The sequence below is a fragment of the Theropithecus gelada genome, chromosome 17 (assembly GCF_003255815.1).
Source record: "Theropithecus gelada isolate Dixy chromosome 17, Tgel_1.0, whole genome shotgun sequence".
In the NCBI taxonomy this organism is placed as follows: Eukaryota; Metazoa; Chordata; class Mammalia; order Primates; family Cercopithecidae; genus Theropithecus; species Theropithecus gelada.
The window spans coordinates 90,977,249-90,997,061 of NC_037685.1; the positions used below are offsets into that span (position 1 = coordinate 90,977,249).

Consider the following 19,813-nt stretch of genomic DNA (forward strand, 5'->3'; position numbering starts at 1 on the left):
AGGCAAAAAAATGGGCTATTGCCTCTTGTTAGCCTTTTTCTTTTAGATGTTGTATTTTTCAATGCTAGAATTTCCACTGTGGTCTTTTTAAAGTTTCTGTTTCTCTGCTGAGGTTTCCTATCTTTTCATTCATTGTGAGCATATTTCATTTATATTCTTAAATATGGTTATACAACTGATTTAAAATCCTTGTCTATTAATGTTTACAACTGAGTTATCTTGAGGTTGGTCTCCACTGATTCCTTTTTCTTGTTTATGTGGGTCACATTTTCCTGTTTTTTCCTAATGTCAAGTACCTTTGCACTGTATCCTGAACATTGTGAATGTATGGTGTCGGGACTCTGAATTCCTTCTATTCTTCTGAGAAGTATTGCTTTTTGTGTTTGTTTTAGCAGGCAGTTAACTTGGCTGAACTCTCAAACTGCACATACTGTCCCATCTGCTGGATGGGACCTGAAATCTTAGTTCAGATATGTTAGCCCTACCTGTGCTGCTTGGAGTCTGTCCCATACATACGGGGTTCAGAAATTTGAGGAGTCTACACACAGAATCTGGGACTACCCATTTGTGGCTCCTTCTCCTTTCTAGGACTTCCTCCTCATTTATCAGCTATATGGTCACCACAACTCTGCCCTCTGGTTTCTTATGCCAGTACAACTGTGGGCTTATATTCTAGTTTTAACCACCCATCATGAACCTGATTAGGGGCTTCCCCTATGCAAAAAGCTGCAAAAAATGACAAACTTATCCAGTGCTAGTCCGTTCTTCTAAGTATTGACTCCAATAGCCATGTCTTTTGATCACTCTCCAGTGTTTTAATAGTTGCTTTTTATAATTTTGTCATGTGAGAGGCTGTGGTCCAATGAGAGCCACTCAGCCAATACTGGATGCAAAATTTTTGTTAGTCCCTTTTTACAGAGCAAAGACATCTTTCTCAGAATTCCCCAGATTTCTCCTTTAGCTTACTGGCTAGAATTGTTTTCATCTGCTCTTTGTTAATCCCCTTTGTTCTGGGGCCTGCATGCCTTGAAGGATTTGGCTGCCACACACTGGCTGGTATACATTAATGAGTTGGGTTACAGTTTATTTATTAAGCTTGTGAGCTAAGTTAACGTGTATCCACCTCAGACATAGATTCAATCTCCATGTGCTGACCTTGTCACTGTCCAAGGCCCCAGATGTCCAGATGTGTGGAACTTTGGGGCTGCCTCCTGGTGGAGTTCAACAGGCCCAGGTGGAGGTTGCTTGAATCACCTGTGGTTGCCCCAGCCAACAGGGTAGAAGCAGCCACATTCCACAATCTGGGCTGGCTGGGAAGCTGAGCAGGGAGTTCCAAAGAGTGGCAGCCCAAACTCAGGCAGGCAAGCACTGAAGGATGGTTCCTCATCCTCCTGGCAGGAGGCTGGAGGCTATGAGATACCCTGTCTCTCAGGGGCTGGAAGAGAAAGAGCGGTATCTCTTTCAGACATCCTGCTGTCAGAAGTTACACCACAGCACAGTCATACATTGGGTTTAATTGTTGCTCCTGCCTGGCGCCTTTTTTTTTTTTTTTTTTTTAAAAAAAAAAAAAACAACCTGTAAAGTCATGTTTTGCCGTATAAGGTAACATTCACAGGTTCCAGGGATTAAGGAGTGTCTATCTTTTGGAAGATCATTGTTCAGCCTACTACACCTGCTTCCAAATAACCCAAAGTAATTGGCAAACATGCACTAATCTCATCAAGCTTACTGGGATTTCATCTCTACTCAAATTCCTACTACCTGTACAATCAACAAAAATTCTCCAACCTTGTAAATCTTCTCACCTCGCAGCCTGCCTATAATCAGAAAATCAATTCTATACTCATATTATATATTCATTAAAGGCATCACTAATTATTGCTAATGGTTCCTGGATGAGAAAAGAAGCAGTAAAGTTCCCAACAGCTACTGGAGAGAATTCAGGACAGTGATGAAGCCAGGGGCAGTGGCTCACGCCCGTAATCCCAGCACTTTGGGAGGCCGAAGCAGGTGGATCACTTGAGGTCGGGAGTTCAAAACTAGCCTGGCCAACATGGTGAAGCCCCTTCTCTACAAAAAATACAAAATTAGCCAGGCATGGTGACGCATGCCTGTAATCCTAGTTACTAGAAGACTGAGGCAGGAGAATCGCTTGAACCCAGGAGGTGGAGGTTGCAATGAGCCAAGATTGTGCCACTGCACTCCTGCCTGGGCGAGACTCCATCTCAAAAAAAAAAAAAAAGGAATGTATACTCTGAAGCCAGCATGCCTAGGTTCAAATCTCGGCCTCATGAACTGGCGGCTGTGTGATTTTAGGCAGCTTAATCTCTGTATACCTTGGTTTACTCCTATGGCAAACCAGGTTAATAATACCACCTACCTCATAAGATTCTTCTAAGAATTAAAGGAGTTGATAATTATAACATACCTAGAACAGTGCTTGGCTCACTCAGAAAAGTTAACTGGTAAATATACAGAAATTAAAGGACAAGATGAAAAATCTCAAAACCTGCCGGGCGCGGTGGCTCACACCTGTAATCCCAGCACTTTGGGAGGCCAAGGCCGGCGGATCACGAAGTCAGGAGATGAAGACCATCCTGGCTAACACGCTGAAACCCCGTCTCTACTAAAAATACAAAAAAAAAAAAAAAAAAAAAAAAAAATTAGCCGGGCGTGGTAGGGGGCGCCTGTAGTCCCAGCTACTTGGGAGGCTACTCGAGAGGCTGAGGCAGGAGAATGGCGTGAACCCGGTAGGCGGAGCTTGCAGTGAGCCGAGATCGCTCCACTGCACTCCTGCCTAGGCGACAGAGCCAGACTCCGTCTCAAAAAAAAAAAAAAAAAAGGAAAGGAAAAAGAAAAATCTCAAAACCAAAACTGAAAGTACTACAATGACATAATCAATCAATAATTACCAATCTATTCGATGGAAACGATTAGATGATTTAAACTGAAGTCTGTAAGAACTTTTAGAGGACTCTCCTAATTAAAACCAATTCCTTCATCAACTTGGACCACCAATTTACAGGCTCCCTTTGAATGAACTGACCTACATCCTGGAGATGGACACTTCTCCTAAAAGCCACATGTCTTGCTCTGCCACCACTACCTGTGTGTTGCTAAGAGCAATGAGAAACAGGTATTACTGAAAGGCTTTCCACAATCTGTAGGACAACTGTTCTGTTCTACAAAGGATATAGACCTCAGGCCCAGGTATTAAGAGGGTGGCCTAGGGCAGGTTCCAAGTTTAATTCCTACGGAATTTTCTCTGCTTTCACAAAGTCTCCACCCAGATACTTGCCCTGTCCTCTCAGCCTCCTCCATCTCTCTTCTATGCCCCAGTAGCTATCCCTACCATCTCAATGCTCACGGCTTAAGATATTTTCAAATGAGACCATGTTGGTTAATTCACAAGCAGCCCAAAGTCAATTGATTCATGGCACAGCCAAAGTATCATACAATTACAATAGACTAATTTCTACTATTTATACTTATTTATGGGAACAGATATCTATGCTACAAACTCTTTTACCCAACTCGCAAGTGACGTGAAGCCTGCAACTACACATTTAGTAGAAAACAAGAATTTGTTTGCCTACTTTATCAGGACTCAAAGTAAAACAAGATTTCACCAAGTACCAGAGCTCCTGCTTTCTTACACTAAGACAGAAGGGAGTGACCAGTTTACCACTCCATTCCACTACTTGCTTGCTGCTTTGCAGAAGTGTGCAAAACACTAGCCACCTAAATTATTCCTATCCATCACATCACCAACCTATATTACTTGTTCCAATCAAAAGTAGCTGTCCCAGGCTCGGATAATGACTGGGTGACCTGAAAAGATTTAGGATAATGTCACTTCATCCAATCAAGAAAAAGCCAAGAACTGACATGAGATCTGCAAGAACAGTGACTGACTTGACACCCGCAAGTACAATTACTTTCTGAGGCATTGCTGGGACCTTTGATGGTCTCAAAGATCCCTCTCCATCCAAAAAAACAAGAGTTCCTGGTATGCAATCCAGAGCAGTGAAAGGTAGGCAAATTGGGAAGAGCTGCTCAGGAAGCAGCCTTGAGACTGGGATACTGAGCTTTAGGACAGGAACAGAGTAGAGCTGTGCCTGGAACTTCTGTCCATCTTAAGATTTCCAGTTCAACAGGAAGGTGGTCCAAAATCAGTAGCATGCCCAGGCTCCTGGTAGACAAACTCAAACTCTCTCCAAAGAAAAGCATCCCCGGAATCTTATAGGTGAAGATAAAGCAATGATCTTACAAAGATAAACAAGCACACGAAACAGAGCAAGGCATCATGAATTTGAGTCAATGTAGACTGCCCAGATTGCAAATAGCAGAACTGTCAAATAAAGAATAAGAACAACCAAGTAGGAAATGTCTAAAGAAACAAATGAATAAGAAACAAAGGACTATCAAGAATGCCCAGGCAGATTTGAAAAATAAGCAAATGGAACTTATTAAAATAAAAAATAATTGCTAAAATCAAATATTCAGAAAAGCAGCAGATTAGACATAGCTGACAACAAAATTAATGAACTGGAAGATATAACTAAAGAAGTTACCATATAAGCAAGAATCTAAATTAGCTTCAAAGAAAAGTCCAAATTACTTCTAAATTAATTGGAAGTCATGATTCAAATCAGACTCCTGCCCCAAAACACAGTGTTTTAGATGTGTTTTTTACCTTTACAGCTTAAGAGTGCTATCTTTTAGATGTCATTTCATCTTTATGAGAACCCTTTTAACAAATGGCATGCTGAGATGGTCAATGTGACATACATAAGAATGAAAAACAGCACAGAGACTAGAAACCAAATGATCAAATCCTTCAATGAAACTTAACATAAATATTAATTTAGATCCTGTTTTCATGACCTCCTTGCTGGGAATGAGTCACAGAAAATAACACCTTGTATTCTGGACCACAGAAGTTAAAACAAAATAAAATATGATTATTAACCCAGAGAGTAGACTATAAAAGGAAGAAAAGTCATTGCCTTAGAGGATTCTTCTCACATGAGGCAAAAATCTTTCATTGGGAAATTAACTCTGTCCTATTCATTCTTCAGATCTGTCAGGATAATGATCAAGTCCGTATTTGATCCTTCTGCAAAATGTCACTATTCCTATGACCATTTTGATACTTAATTTGGCATAACTAATCTACACTGTTCCTCATTTTCAGTATTCTGATATATCTCATGTATCAGAATATGGGCTCTCAGTCTTATTCAACTATTATTTTTAACTAAATGTTATAGTTAGCAACTGGTTCACAAACCATTATTCCCTTAATTTGCGAATCATGAATTAAATTTCTCATAATTTTTACTTGCCCACATAAGACAAATACTGTACTATCTCACACACACACACACGTAGTTTTTCCAAATTCCTAGGAAAATGGTGGAGTAGTAAATGTGAAATTTCAATTCTGTTGGACTCATCCCAAATCTATCAATCCTCTATGTGATTTATTTACACACACCCCAAAATAATCATCACTGCCTATACTTTCACTAGTTGACACCAACGAAAAGACAAGGTGCTAATCATGACACTTTCCTTAAGTGTTAAAGACAAGCAAACCAGAATAGCAAGTTTCAAATATTTAGAATTCTTTCCAAGCTAAGCAAAACATTCTTTAGTAGTGACCACATCACCCGCCAAGTTTAAAACAAGCTGTTTCAACTTGGAAAATTATATCCACCTTAAAATTTCTTATATGTAATTAAAAGTTCTTATTAGATTAAAATAATAAGCAGAAAAAAAAATGCTGTCACCTAAAAGTTCACTTTGATATATCTTATACCTTCTTACACTAGGGAAGAAGGGAGAAGTTCGACTTAAAAAATGCGTTGTCCACCTAGATGACGTCAATGCATATAGACATTTGAACTGCTTTTCACATCAGCCCTAAGAAATTTGGGGGCAACACAAAGATCTGGGCATTTGTCACAGGATCCAGCTACAACTAGACCCGGTCGTTGTCAATCTATGATGACTGGCACCTCAGGATCTCTAGAATAAAATTTGGTCCCCAAGTTCTTGTGGGCCCACCCTCGGCAGTCAGCCCTACGGCGGGGCGGGAGTGGCCCCACCCTAGCTCCAGGCGATACTTACAAATTTGGGGCGCTTCTCCCCAGGCTCCTCGGGACCACCGGGCGGCGGAGGGCGTTGGGGGCCCTTCCTGCCCGGCATCTTGCTTTCCCGGCAGCCGCGGAGTGAGGCTGAGGAAGGGTAGGGAGTCCCAGCAGCTGAGCCTTGGGTAGGGTGGTGCAGCCGCGGCCGGTGCCGTTCCATCTTTCCCCGCAGCTCTGGGGACCGGAAAGAAGGTGGCCACTCAGCAAGCTGCAAGTGGGGAGCTGAGGGATCGGCAACGGGTTTGTCTCCCGGGGTCCGTCACCCAGTCAGCACAGCCTAGCCCAACCGCTGAAGTCGGGGCCGCAGCCAACACATCTGAAAACTCCCGCCACCCGTGTTGGCCCGGACTGGCCAATCCCGCGCCGCCGGATCAATGACACGCTGAGGTGCCGCCCCTTCCGGGCGTCGCGAAACATGATTGGCCATGCCGCCTGTCAATGCCGCCACTCAACCCTTCTGGCGGTTCAGGCAGCTCACCTTAAGGGCGTAGAGTGGCGTCAGATTTGGAGAAAGGCCGGGGACCGTGGAGGAAGTCATCGGCCTGGATTTCTTTGGATTTGGAAATAGGGTTCCAGCAGAACTGGAAGGCGGGCGAGACAGGCCCTGCGCCACCATTTGAGCAGCGCTGGAATATAAAACCATCTGCTAGCCCTCTCCTTGCACGTCTGGGGCTGGAAAAAGTAGTTCTGGGACTGGGTACGGTGCTGGAAGGGGTACTAGGCAGGACAAAACGACGGGGCCCACGACGCTCCAAAAGGAAGCCTTCTGGACATATTTCCTGCCTAAGTGCTCGCTCTGAGGTGGCAGAGGGGTCCACCCAAAATCAGACAGCTAGGCTAAGCTGAGCCCTTCAGGAGCTCACAGTCTCATCTGGTTCGCAAACCCTAACACAATTAACTAAGGAATGTAAATGTCTATAGCAGTTGTTTTAGAAGTTCCTTGAGAGCAAAAAGGGGAGTTATTAAATCTGAAGGAGTGGATCTGGAAAGGTAAAAGGAAGGCTGCATAGGTTTTCACTAGGCAGGAAACAGTGGTGGGGCATTCATTTAAAAAAGGCATTCCATTCCAGGCAGGAGCAAGGCCAAGAGAGCATAGAGGTGAAGAAACTTTAAGGTCACATAACAAAGGGCCTTGAACTGAAACCATGCAAAAGAGTTTGTTGTGTAAACCCCAGGTCAAGCTACAAGGCCAATACTGTTTTCTCAACACATCAATATAGCCCCTTTAAAAATGAGCTTTTCCTGGGAGTATTCCTTTAAGATATCTGTCTTCTGATTATATGGAGGTGGTGTAGGCCAAGACTCTGAGAAACATGCAGTATTGATTTTGGTAAAAGAAGCAACTCTAGGTACTCTGAGGAGATTGGCACAGAGGTTCAAAAAATGAGCCTTAGTTCTCAGTAAGTCTTCACGCTACAGTTTTTTTTTTTTTAATATTTGTTTTACTGTGCCAGACTCTACAGCTCTGTCCTCAAAGAGCACATAATCTTTAGGAAAACTTACAGGAGAACAGCAAGGTCAGGAGAACTACAAGTAGTTCCTTATGTCTTGATGACAGACCCAGATACAGATTTTATTCCTGCCATTTACTAGCTATTTGGTACTGGAGATGATGTTTAACTTTCGTTGCTGCTTCATCTACAAAAGGGGGCTAATTATACTAATACCTATGAAAGAGGGGCATTTTCAGGCCTAAATAACAGCATATGTAAAGCCCTTAGAGTTTCGTAAATGTTCCTACAGGAATATTGTAGTTGAACAAGTTGGGATTATTACTCAGGGAGGGAGAACATGCATTATGGGGAGCCAAGGAATGTCTTAGGTAAATGGTATTAGAAAGCACTTAAAGGATCTGGGCTTTGATTAGGTGATTTGGTGAAGACTCCATGGAAAGAGGTGGGAAGGGTTGCTTAAGATTAGGTGCCTTCAGGAAGTGCAGACCGTTCATATCTAGGAGGATGGCAGGCTAAAAGACAAGCCTAAAACTGTAACTGACAAAGCAGCATTAGTCATCCACATCATGGAGAGAACGGAATGTTTGATTTCAAAAGACAAAACAAATTTACTTTAAAGATCTAATTGGCTTTTATTTGCAATTCCAGAATAGGCAAAACTTCCTTCTCTAAAATAGAATCAGTGTTCCAGTGAGCTAAGCAGAGGAAGTTGGCTTTATAGGCAGAAAAAAGCTAGAGAACAGAAATAAGGAATGAGAAGCAGATGAGTTGTTTCAAAGTTACTTTCCTTATAGGGTTAAAACAGAGGGGAACTTTCTTAACATACCAGCTCAGATAAACTTGGCCCCTTCTGATTGGGTGCTATGAATTTCCTGGTTTTGGAAAACTGGCCGATTTCAGAGGTGAGTTGGATTACATGGCAATAAGCATGAGGGACCATTCTGCTTAGGTCTGGTCTGCCGGAGCCTAGTGCAGCAGATTAGTCCAAAACTGAGGTTAGTCTATAATCGTTTCCCATGAAAGTATTTAACATTGATATTTTGTGATTTGCACACTGACCTTGTTATTGTCTGTGCTTAGAAAAAACATGGAAGTGGTCTTGTTTTGTCTAACTTCATCATGGTCACAGAGTGACCCTGTCTGATACTGTTGTTCTGTGAGATGCTGTTCATCAGAACAACATGGCCTAGCTGTGAGTGTCAGGCCAGTTTCTAAAAACATTGAGGCTTAGCTGTAAGTGTCAAACTAGCGCCCTGATGTCAAGGACTGCTCCTTTCTTTATCATGTCCTTGCCACATAGAAGGTACTAAATATAAGTAAACAGGAGCCATGATAATTAATTTTCAAGTTTATGTACAGCACTCTGAATTTTTTCTCATAGAAATGCACTGGAACTTCAGTGTACTAGTGAAAATATCTTTGTATACGTTTTATGTTTTTTTAAGTACAGTTTACATGTGTGCCCACAACATATATAAACCTCGTAACAGCATGCACTGACCCTCATTTTGATCACCCAGCAAGATGATACACCCCACTGAGTCAATAGTCATGGAAATGCTACCTGGTGCCAGGCCTAGTATGCAGGGCTGGTAAAAAGTTGAAGGTGAAAAAAAAGACAAAAATTTACTTTAAAGATCTAATTGGCTTTTATTTGCAATTTCAGAATAGGCAAAATTTCATTCTCTAAAATAGAATCAGTGTTCCAATGAGCTAAGCAGAGGAGGTTGGCTTTATAGGCAGAAAAAAGCTAGAGAACAGAAATAAGGAATGAGAAGCAGATGAGTTGTTTTGTCTTTCCTTTATCATTTCTGTTCAGTGTCAACATCCAGAAAATTATTAATGCCATTCTTTTGATGGCTCATTCTTACGGACCATATGAGAAAGTTGTTGAAAGCTGAGGGAAGGAATTGATTATCCATAATCAATTTTTTTTTAATGAGATGTCATTTACCCTCATTAAATTGGCAAATATTACAAAGTTCCATGTCTCCAAGTTCTGGCCAAGTTGGGAATTCCTAGATAGATAGTGGAATTGCAAAACAGGTATGGACACTTTGGACAACAACTTGGTAATACCCAGTAAAGGTGAAGGTATGTGTACCTATAACCCTGCAATTCCATGTCTAGATGTCTCCCTGGAAAAGCCCAAACGTACACTTACAAAGATACTCCTTAAACACTTCTGCCATATTATGATTATCTATGTATGTATAGATAGATAGATAGAGATTTTCCCCCATGGTTCCTACTTCATAAGTCTCGTAACCCTTGTTACAGCCTTTTGTTGTAATGTGAGAGTGCTTTAGGCCTCAGAAGTAGGCCTCAGGGAACAGAATCTCTCTCTGGGACCTTCTCCTGCTCTCCTTTCACCTGCCAAAGACAGGAATCTAATCTGATTGTGGGTCATAAGACCCTCAGGCCAGAGAGAGTCCTGCCCTACACTCTGGAGGAAGGAATGCTGCACAGAAAGACCAGGAAGAATCTGAACAGCACAGACAGGCCTTGCTGGGTTTAGAGCATACCCTTTTATGCAATCACATTTCGACATAATTGTCCATACTTCAACCATGGACAACCAATGAAGTCTCCATAAAAGGCCCAAAGAACAGGGTTCAGAGAGCTGAACACATGGAGGCTGACCGGAAGGTGAACAAGAACTCATCCACATTGTGGGAGGGTGGTGCACTCCAGCTCCACTGGGATAGAAGCTCATTCGGGACCCTTGCAGATCTCATCCTAGGTATCTTGTCATCTGGCTGTTTATCTATATCCCTTAAAATTTCCTTCATAATAAACCAGAAAATGTGTTTCCTGAGTTCTTTGTGCCTCTCTAGCAAATTAATGCAACCCAAAGAAGGTATAATGGAAACCCCTGCTTGAAGCCAGTGGAACAGAAGTTCTAGAGGACCAGACTTGTGACCGATGGGAAGGAGGACGCAATCTTGTAGGACTGAGCCCTCAACCTGTGGGATCTGACACTATCACTGCATAAGTAGTATCAGAACTGAATTGGAAGACACTCAACTGGTGTCCACAGCAGAACTGATTGCTTGCTTGCTGGTGGGGAGAAATCCTTACATATTTTGGGGTCACAGAAGTCTTCTGTGTTGATTGTTGATGTGTAAGAGCAGAAGAAAAACAGTTTGAGAGTTTTTTCTTTTTTCTTTTTTTTTTTTTTTGAGACGGAGTCTCACTCTGTCGCCAGGCTGGAGTGCAATGGCACAATCTCGGCCCACTGCAATCTCCACCTCCTGGGTTCAAGCGATTCTCCTGCCTCAGCCTCCCAAGTAGCTGGGACTACAGGCGCCCGCTATCATGCCCAGCTAATTTTTGTATTTTTAGTAGAGACAGGGTTTCACCATGTTGGCCAGGATGATCTCGATCTCTTGACCTCGTGATCTGCCCACCTCGGCCTCCCAAAGTGCTGGGATTACAGGCATGAGCCACTGTGCCCAGCCGACAGTTTTTTCTGAATACTGCATAGTAGCAAAAATGGGTAACCTAACTGTTCTGTAGTCAGGGAAAGAGCAAGAGATTACAGTGTGAAAGAGCTGTTACAGTGGAATTCTACACTACATATAAAATAAATAAATAAACCTACATATGGATACATCTCAAAAACAGAAAAATCAAGTCACAGAATATAAATGGCATATAAACAAAATTATGTGTATATATATGTGCATATATGTATATATAATATGTTAGATGTAAGTGCACATTGTAACACAACAAAAACACAAAGGAATTATACACAACAACTTCACCTACTTCGAGAGAAAAAAAGAAGGGGAAGGAACTAAAGCTGAAACTTTATAGCTAAAATATCTGTAAATGTTTTATTTATTAATAGGGAAAGATCTGAAGTAAATCTAGCAAAATATTAACATGTATTTAATCTCATTGGTGGGATATTGGTGTCTATATTATTATTTTCTGTTTGTTGGAAATGCTTCATATTAAATTTTTAACACAATACACAAATTAACAGAAAAATAGAAACTTTAGAAGTAGGTCCCTTAACTTTGTTCCTCCACAAATTCTTGGTTTATTGGCATTGAGCCCACAATGAGATATTAAGTCTATATAAGAAAGTGTAAAATAATTTCCTTTTAGGATGATTTTAAGTTGATTTTTAATTCTGGGTAATAAAATATATTCTTTCCTCTCCACCTTACCTTTCCACTTTCTTCTGTTCGCTCTTCTCATATCCCTTTTTCTTCTCTCCCTTAAAGTAGTGCAGAGACAGAGAGTCAAAAGACAGGAAAACATTTCACTCTTCCAGTTTCAGGTTAGACTAAAAATTCAGTTCTTTACCATTCATGCTTTCCAAGTGGTCAGTATATTAAAAGAAGAACCATTCAGTTACCTACTTCAATGCCTAATTGATTTAATTTCACAACTTTCATTATTATTTCACCATCTGACTACAGCAGAAATATACCTCACTGTACACAAATCTTATAGCATTTTGTGCTTAATGACCAGGTATTAGAATAATTACCTTGCCAACAGCACTGACTTTGCACCTTCCATTTCAAACCCTCGGTGGTAAGATATAACGCTGTTACCTGCCTTACAGGATTTGTGGCATGGCACTTTCCACACTCTCCACATGCTTTTGTGTCTTAAGATTGCTGCTGTTTAACAATATAAGGTTACATGGGAAAGAAGCAAAATAGGTACAAAGAATGACCACTGATATAGTCACATAACGTGTGTGTCTACACTAAGGCTTCTCAACCTCAGCACCATTGACATTTGGGGCTGGATAATTGTTTGTGTGGGAGCTGTCCTGTGCATTGCAGGATGTTTAGCAGTATTCCCAGCCTTTACCCAATAGATGCCAGTAGCAGACCCATGGTTGTGACAACTAAAAATTTCCCCAGACAGTGCCAGATATCCCTGAGGGGCTGAGTAATATTCCATTATATGGACATAACACTTCCATTTGGCTTATCCACTCATCAGTTGATGGACGTTTGGGACATTTCCGCCTTGTGGCTATATTGAATGCTGCTGCTACAAATACTCATGTACAACTTTTTGTGTGGACCTAAGTATTTACTTCTCTCAGGTATACACTGTTAAGGAAAAAATTATCCATGACACTTGTTAAAGAAAGTAAGGAGGACTTTATTCAAAAAGCTACCATCAAGGTAAGTATAGGGACCAATGCAATGGGGTTTTGCAGGGCAGGAGAAAGATTGGGCTTGACTTCCAATACAAGAAGGTCAAGTGGGGATTTATAGCCAAGGAGCTGGGTTGGAGGGTCAGTGGATGAAAAATTACCAAGAGGAAACATCAGGGGTAAGGAGATTCCTGCTAAACAGACTCAACAGAATTATTGTTGAAGACAGACTCGAGTGATAAAAACAGTCAGACCGGGCGTGGTGGCTCACGCCTGTAATCCCAGCACTTTGAGAGACCAAGGTGGGTAGATCGCACGAGGTCAGGAGTTCAAGACCAGCCTGGCCAACATAGTGAAAACCCATCTCTACTAAAAATACAAAAAATTAGCTGGGTGTGGTGGCAAGTGCCTGTAATCCCAGCTACTTAGGAGGCTGAGGCAGGGAGAATCGCTTGAATCTGGGAGGCAGAGGTTGCAGTGAGCTGAGATCATGGCATTGCACTCCAGCCTGGGCAACAGAGCAAGACTCTGCCAAAAAAAAAAAAAAAAAAAAAAACCAGTCAGATACCAGTGGTGGAGGATACACTGACTTAGCAGGATTCTTGCTTACTATGGATTCTACAAGGACAGAGAGGGAGGCTCAAGGTCAAGCCTAGTCAGAAGGAACTCAGAGGAGGCTGACTGAAGTTTGGTCAAAGGAAAGAATCTTTGTCAATATGCAGTGGAGGAATTTCTGGGTCATACAGTAATCCTGTATTTGAGGAATTGGGCCATTTTGCATTCTCACCAGCAGTGCGTGAGGGTTCTAATTTCACCACATCCTCATCAACAATATTTTAATATCTGACTTTTTGAATTTAGCTATCCTAGTGGGTGTGAAGTGGTTTTGATTTGCTATTTTCTGTTAAAAAAAAAAAAAAGTTATTGGAATATAGCTACACCCATTCCTTTCTATATCGTCTATAGCTGCCTTTGCTCTACAATAGTAGAGGTAAGAAGTTTTAACAGAGATCACATAGCCTACAAAGCCTAAAGAATTTGCTATCAAACCCTTCACAGAAAATGTTTTCCAAGCCCTGCTAAAGGATGTTTTTCCCCTTATTGTATCACAATTGCTTTTGTTTGGTTATTTCTTTTTCTTCAGTGAGAGTAGTATTCTAGTAAAAAGTAAATGCTAATTTTGGACAAGTGTTCACAATGGAGCCAAGTACTTGCCTTTGCCATATTATACACCCACACAGGCTTTAATCCTTTTTTTTTTTTTCTTTAACCTATTTAACAAGGTCAAAAAGATCTTGCCATCATAATGAATTACTGTGGAGAACCAAGTTGATTTCAGGTACATGAGAAAAGCAAAATGATAGCAGGAAGAGATGGCAAAAAAAGCCAAATTATTAAAATTAATAAAATTATTATATGGATATGTGATTCTTTTTAAAATACATTAAAGCAATTTGTGCTCTGATAAGTTTTCTCCAGGGTCTTATGCTCTAAGTTCAGAGAGAAATTCTTCATAGGGAATGTAATTAGTATAACACAGTTTAATGTCATGCTTAATAGTTTCCCAGAATGTTTTGATTAGAAAATTAATCTGCCCCTGTTTGTAGATGATAGAGCTGTTTAAAGGAGAACAGAAATATTCCTATTAGTGTGAGATACTTAACTAAGGTTCAGTTGAAAGTGTTAGATTTCACTACCAGATTGTATTCCTAGTATTAAATAAGTAGAAAAAAGGAATTAGGTAATTATTAAGACTGTTGTAAGATTACAGTCTAATTCCTTTAAAGTATGACTACTAAAACCTAAATATAATTTGTTGAGTCACTTGGAAAATAAATTGTCTGACAATAGCAAATAGAAATTATGTCACCCAAAGCTAAATAGAAGTGTAAAATAAACAATAAGAATTCTGTGGTGCCCAATAGAGATTTTCAAATTGTCTGTTTCTTTCATCTGTATCTCTGTCTCATCACCACATATGCTTTTCTTTTTATCCTCAGGTGAATTGCTGTGTTGTGGACATTCCTTAAGATCAAATGTACACAAAACCTGTCTGTATCTACGTCTCTCCTTAGAGTGTCCATTTGTGTGCATTATTTGCTTTCTGTTTTGTTCTTTGAACCCATTGTAACAAAATAGACTTAAAAGTATTTACTAAATCTGCTTTGATTAAGGTATTGGTGTTTATATTTGGGTCATGAAAGAGTAATGTGTAATTAGTTGCAACAGTTACAAGGACAGTTAGCATCCTTACCTTTTTGCTAAGATGTCTGAAATATTTACAGTTTCTCGTGAAATCAAGCTGTGCCTGCACACTGTCCTGACACTGCAGTCACAAGTCGCCAGAGAATTTTATACTGCCAGAGCTTCATTCTCAGTCTTTGATCCCTCCTTATTTGCTGCTGTTGATCACAGTATCCTTCTTGAGACTCTTTTCTCACTTATTTCTCTCATCATCTCTCTAAAAATTATCTCCCTGACCTCTGCTTGGGCTTTTCTTTCTCTCCCCATCTTCTAATGGAATGGTGTGCCTCTTTGTGTAGAATGCTTTGAGACAGAAAGCCCGATTTAGTTCCACTATGTGGGCAACTTCCAAATAATAAAACAACTGGAGGAGTGAATGCTTACACAGGACAAATCTGCCTCAATTTACTCACCTGCAAAATGAGGAGTTTAAATTGTATCCCCCAGACAGTCAAACTGGGATGCTCAGAGCTCTAAGTTTTCACACCAGTACTTCAGGGACCACTACAGAAGGTGAGAGAAAAAGCATCCACATGGTATGATTCTAGACCCTCCCTGTAGGGACATTTAAACTGACATTGCTTTTACCTGTTTGTTTTATTATTCAACATGAGGTACCATGTGAAACAAAAAAGAAGTCAGCAAAAAAGAATAAAAAGTTTATTAAATGAAATGGGTTATAAATCAGTGTTTCTTCCTTTTTTTCTTTCAGTTTTAGAGATAAGGGTCTCGCCATGTTGCCCAGGCTGGTCTGGAACTCCTGAGCTCAAGTGATCCTCCCACCTCGGCCTCCCAAAGTACTGGGATCACATGCATGAGCCAGCACACCCAGCCGAATCAGTGTTTCTTAACCTTTTTTCAAAATCGTCCTTTTAGGCTGGACATGGTGGCTCATGCCTATAATCTCAGCACTTTGGGTGGCCAAGGCAGGCGGATCACCTGAGGACAGGAGTTTGAGACCAGCCTAGCCAACATGGCAAAACCCGGTCCCTACTAAAAAAAGTACAAAAATTTGCCAGGCGTAGTGGCGCGTGCCTGTAATCCCAGCTGCTCGGGAGGCTGAGGCAGGAGAACTGCTTGAACCCTGGAGGCATAGGTTGCAGTGAGCTGAGATAGCACCATTGCACTCCGGCCTGGGCAACAAGAGAGACATTCCATCTCAAAGTAAATACATAAATAAACAAATAAATAAATAAATCATCCTTTTAAAAAATCTTTTAGACATTTTTTCCTAATTGTCCTCCTCTATGAAATGTTAATACTTTAGATATACTGTAATGTTTATGTACTGTATGTATATCACTGCTTTATATCTAAAAAGAACATTTCTTTGCCCCCTAATTTTCATAAGAACCAATTTTCATAACTTCAAAATGTAAATTTTCATAATAAATTTTCAAGGGTAATAGTCCCCCTCTGTACTCTACATCCCCTAAATAACTCACAAGATAAATAACTGGGTAACTTCGAGCTACTTTCTTATTCTTGAGAATCTCTATTTCCATTTACAAAACAGGAGAAAGCACTTGGTACATATTACATACTCAATAAAGGTTAATTTTTTTTCACCTTGAAAGTCTCATGCGGTCTGACATTCTATGAAATTACAATTCTACTTGGATCTTCCCAATTTAAACATATAAAAAGCCATCTCTCACAGTCCTACTGCTATCACCTTCCCCTCCCGATTGCCAGTGTCTGCCGGCGTTAGCACTGTTCTTTAGTATTCCAGGCAGAAATCCTGAACATTCTCTTTGATTTTTCCCTCTCTTTGACAAATTACACCTAATTCAAGGTGGCACAGGGTGAACAAAGAGTACTATCCCAAAACTCTGGGAAGGAGGAATGAAATAGGTTGTCTTGCTGAGAATTAAACCAATTACATTAACATATAATAGGAAGGAGATTATTTTTTGTTTGTTTTCTGAGTTAAAGAACTGGTAACTTTGATTTCAAGAGTATATTAATCTATCAGCAAAGAAGAATATTAACCAGAAGTTTAGCCGTCAGAATTGGAAAGGAGAAAAAAAAAATGAGCCTATCCCATGGACATCTAAAAATCCAACGCATTACAAATGTAAACTCAGCATTTTTACCCCAACACCTGTCTCACCCAATAAACTCATCTCACTCAATAGCAACACAGCCTATCCGATTACCTAAGCAGAAATCTGGTCCATTTCACATCCAGCCTCTAAATCCTGTCAATTCTTCAACCTTAATATAGTTCAAATCCATTCTCTCCACATCATTGCTCCACCTGAGAACAGGCTCTGGCCCTGCTCCCCGAGACAGGTGACCCAGTCCAGCTTTCTCAGGCTATGTCTTGGATCCCTCCAACGCATTCTGCAGGCTGTTGCCAAGGTGCTTTCTGCAAAAAGGATATCTGATCATCTACGTAACTCCCACAGTTTAAAATCCAGCTACTCCACTTCACACCCCTCCAACACCTCAAAAGAATGTGAGGAGGGGAAACCTCTCCAGGAGAAACTGCTACAAAGCTATATAGCAATATTGCCTTGACTAGAAAACTGGCAGAAGAAAAACCTTTTAACTAGTTGCTTTATGTCATGAAACCTACCTTCTGTTGACCTTAAAAGAAACAAACTTGGGCCTAGCCTAGGTAAAGGAGTAATCCCTGAGTTTAGCAAAGTTTTACTCAGTTTATTTTCAGTGTCAAAATGTTTTTTATTTGCTCTCATAAATAATTTCTTTGGGAACTCTTTAATTTGTCAGGGACAAAACTACATGTGTCATGGTCCCCCGCAGTTATAATGTAATCCTGGATTCAGAAACACAGAATTGCTAATTTTATAGGTCAGGTGAGTCTCAACCTTCTCATTCTAAAAATTAATATACAGAATATGTGGTAACACAATATTCTACTATTCTTACAATTAAGCCCGATTCATAGTTCTGTATTGTTTAAATTACTACATATGGTCATGTGCCACATAACATTTTGGTCAACGACAGACAACAAATACGATGGTGGTCCCATAAGATTATAATGCTGTATTTTTACTGTATTTTTCCTATGTTTAGGCATGTTTGGATACACACGTTTGCCACTGTGTTGTAATTGTATGTCCCTCAAATTCTAAAATATTAGAATGACATCCTGTGTTCTGAAATCCCAGTTTAGAAAGTTAGGTCAAAGTAGAAGTACTATTTAATTTTAAAAAGCATTTGGCTAAAATCATAAGTGAACTCCCATTCACAACTGCTTCAAAGAGAATAAAGTACCTGGGAATCCAGCTTACAAGGGATGTGAAGGACCTCTTCAAGGAGAACTACAAACCACTGCTCAGTGAAATAAAAGAGGACACAAACAAATGGAAGAACGTTCCATGTCATGGATAAGAAGAATCAATTTTGTGAAAATGGCCATACTGCCAAAGTAATTTATAGATTCAATGCCATCCCCATCAAGTTACCAATGACTTTCTTCACAGAATTGGTAAAAACTACTTTAAAGTTCATATGGAACCAAAAAAGAGCCCGCATCACCAAGACAATCCTAAGCCAAAAGAACAAAGTTGGAGGCATCATGCTACCTGACTTCAAACTATACTACAAGGCTACAGTAACCAGAACAGCATAGTACTGGTACCAAACCAGAGATATAGACCAATGGAACAGAACAGAGCCCTCAGAAATAATACCACACATCTACAACCATCTGATCTTTGACAAACCTGACAACAACAAGAAACGGGGAAAGGATTCCCTATTTAATAAATGGTGCTGGGGAAACTGGCCAGCCATATGTAGGAAGTTGAAACTGGATTCCTTCCTTATACCTTATACAAAAATTAATTCAAGATGGATTAAAGACTTAAATGTTAGACCTAAAACCATAAAAACCCTAGAAAAAAACCGAGGCAATACCATTCAGGCCGTAGGCATGGGCAAGGACTTCATGACTAAAACACCAAAAGCAATGGTAACAAAAGCCGAAATAGACAAATGGATCTAATTAAACTAAAGAGCTTCTGTACAGCAAAAGAAACTACCATAAGAGTGAACAGGCAACCTACAGAACGGGAGAAAATTTTTGCAATCTACCCATCTAACGAAGGGCTAATATCCAGAATCTACAAAAAACTTAACCAAATGTACAAGAAAAAATCAAACAACCCCGTCAAAAAGTAGGTGAAGGATATGAACAGACACTTCTCAAAAGAAGACATTTATGCAACCAATAGACACATGAAAAAATGCTCATCATCACTGGCCATCAGAGAAATGAAAATCAAAACCACAATGAGATACCATCTCGTATCAGTTAGAATGGCAGTCATTAAAAAGTCAGGAAGCAACAGGTGCTGGAGAGGATGTGGAGAAATAGGAACACTTTTACACTGTTGGTAGAACTGTAAACTAGTTCAACCATTGTGGAAGACAGTGTGGCAATTCCTCAAGGATCTAGAACTAGAAATACCATTTGGTCCAGCCATCTCATTACTGGGTATATACTCAAAGGATTATAAATCATGCTGCTGTAAAGGCACATGCACACGTATGTTTATTGAGGCACTATTCACAATAGCAAAGACTTGGAACCAACCCAAATGTCCATCAATGATAGACTGGATTAAGAAAATGTGGCACATATACACCATGGAATACTATGCAGCCATAAAAAAGGATGAGTTCATGTCCTTTGTACGGACATGGATGAAGCTGGAAACCATCATTCTGAGCAAACTATTGCAAGGACAAAAAACCAAACACGGCATGTTCTCACTCATAGGTGGGAATTGAACAATGAGAACACTTGGACGCAGGAAGGGGAACATCACACACTGGGGCCTGTTGTGGGG

The 19,813-nt window shown here is 40.4% G+C and overlaps 1 protein-coding gene across 4 annotated transcripts in view; it reads right to left on the reverse strand.

The window, feature by feature from the left end:
- The window catches only part of DIAPH3 (diaphanous related formin 3), a 506,048-nt gene extending 499,519 nt beyond the window's left edge, over positions 1-6,529 (reverse strand). For all 4 annotated transcript variants that reach the window (XM_025364744.1, XM_025364743.1, XM_025364742.1 and 1 more), the window contains exon 1: positions 6,136-6,529. In XM_025364744.1, the coding sequence (XP_025220529.1) occupies positions 6,136-6,315 (180 nt within the window). In that variant the 5' untranslated portion in view covers positions 6,316-6,529. The remainder of the gene's footprint in view (positions 1-6,135) is intronic.
- Between the last annotated feature and the right edge of the window lie 13,284 nt (positions 6,530-19,813).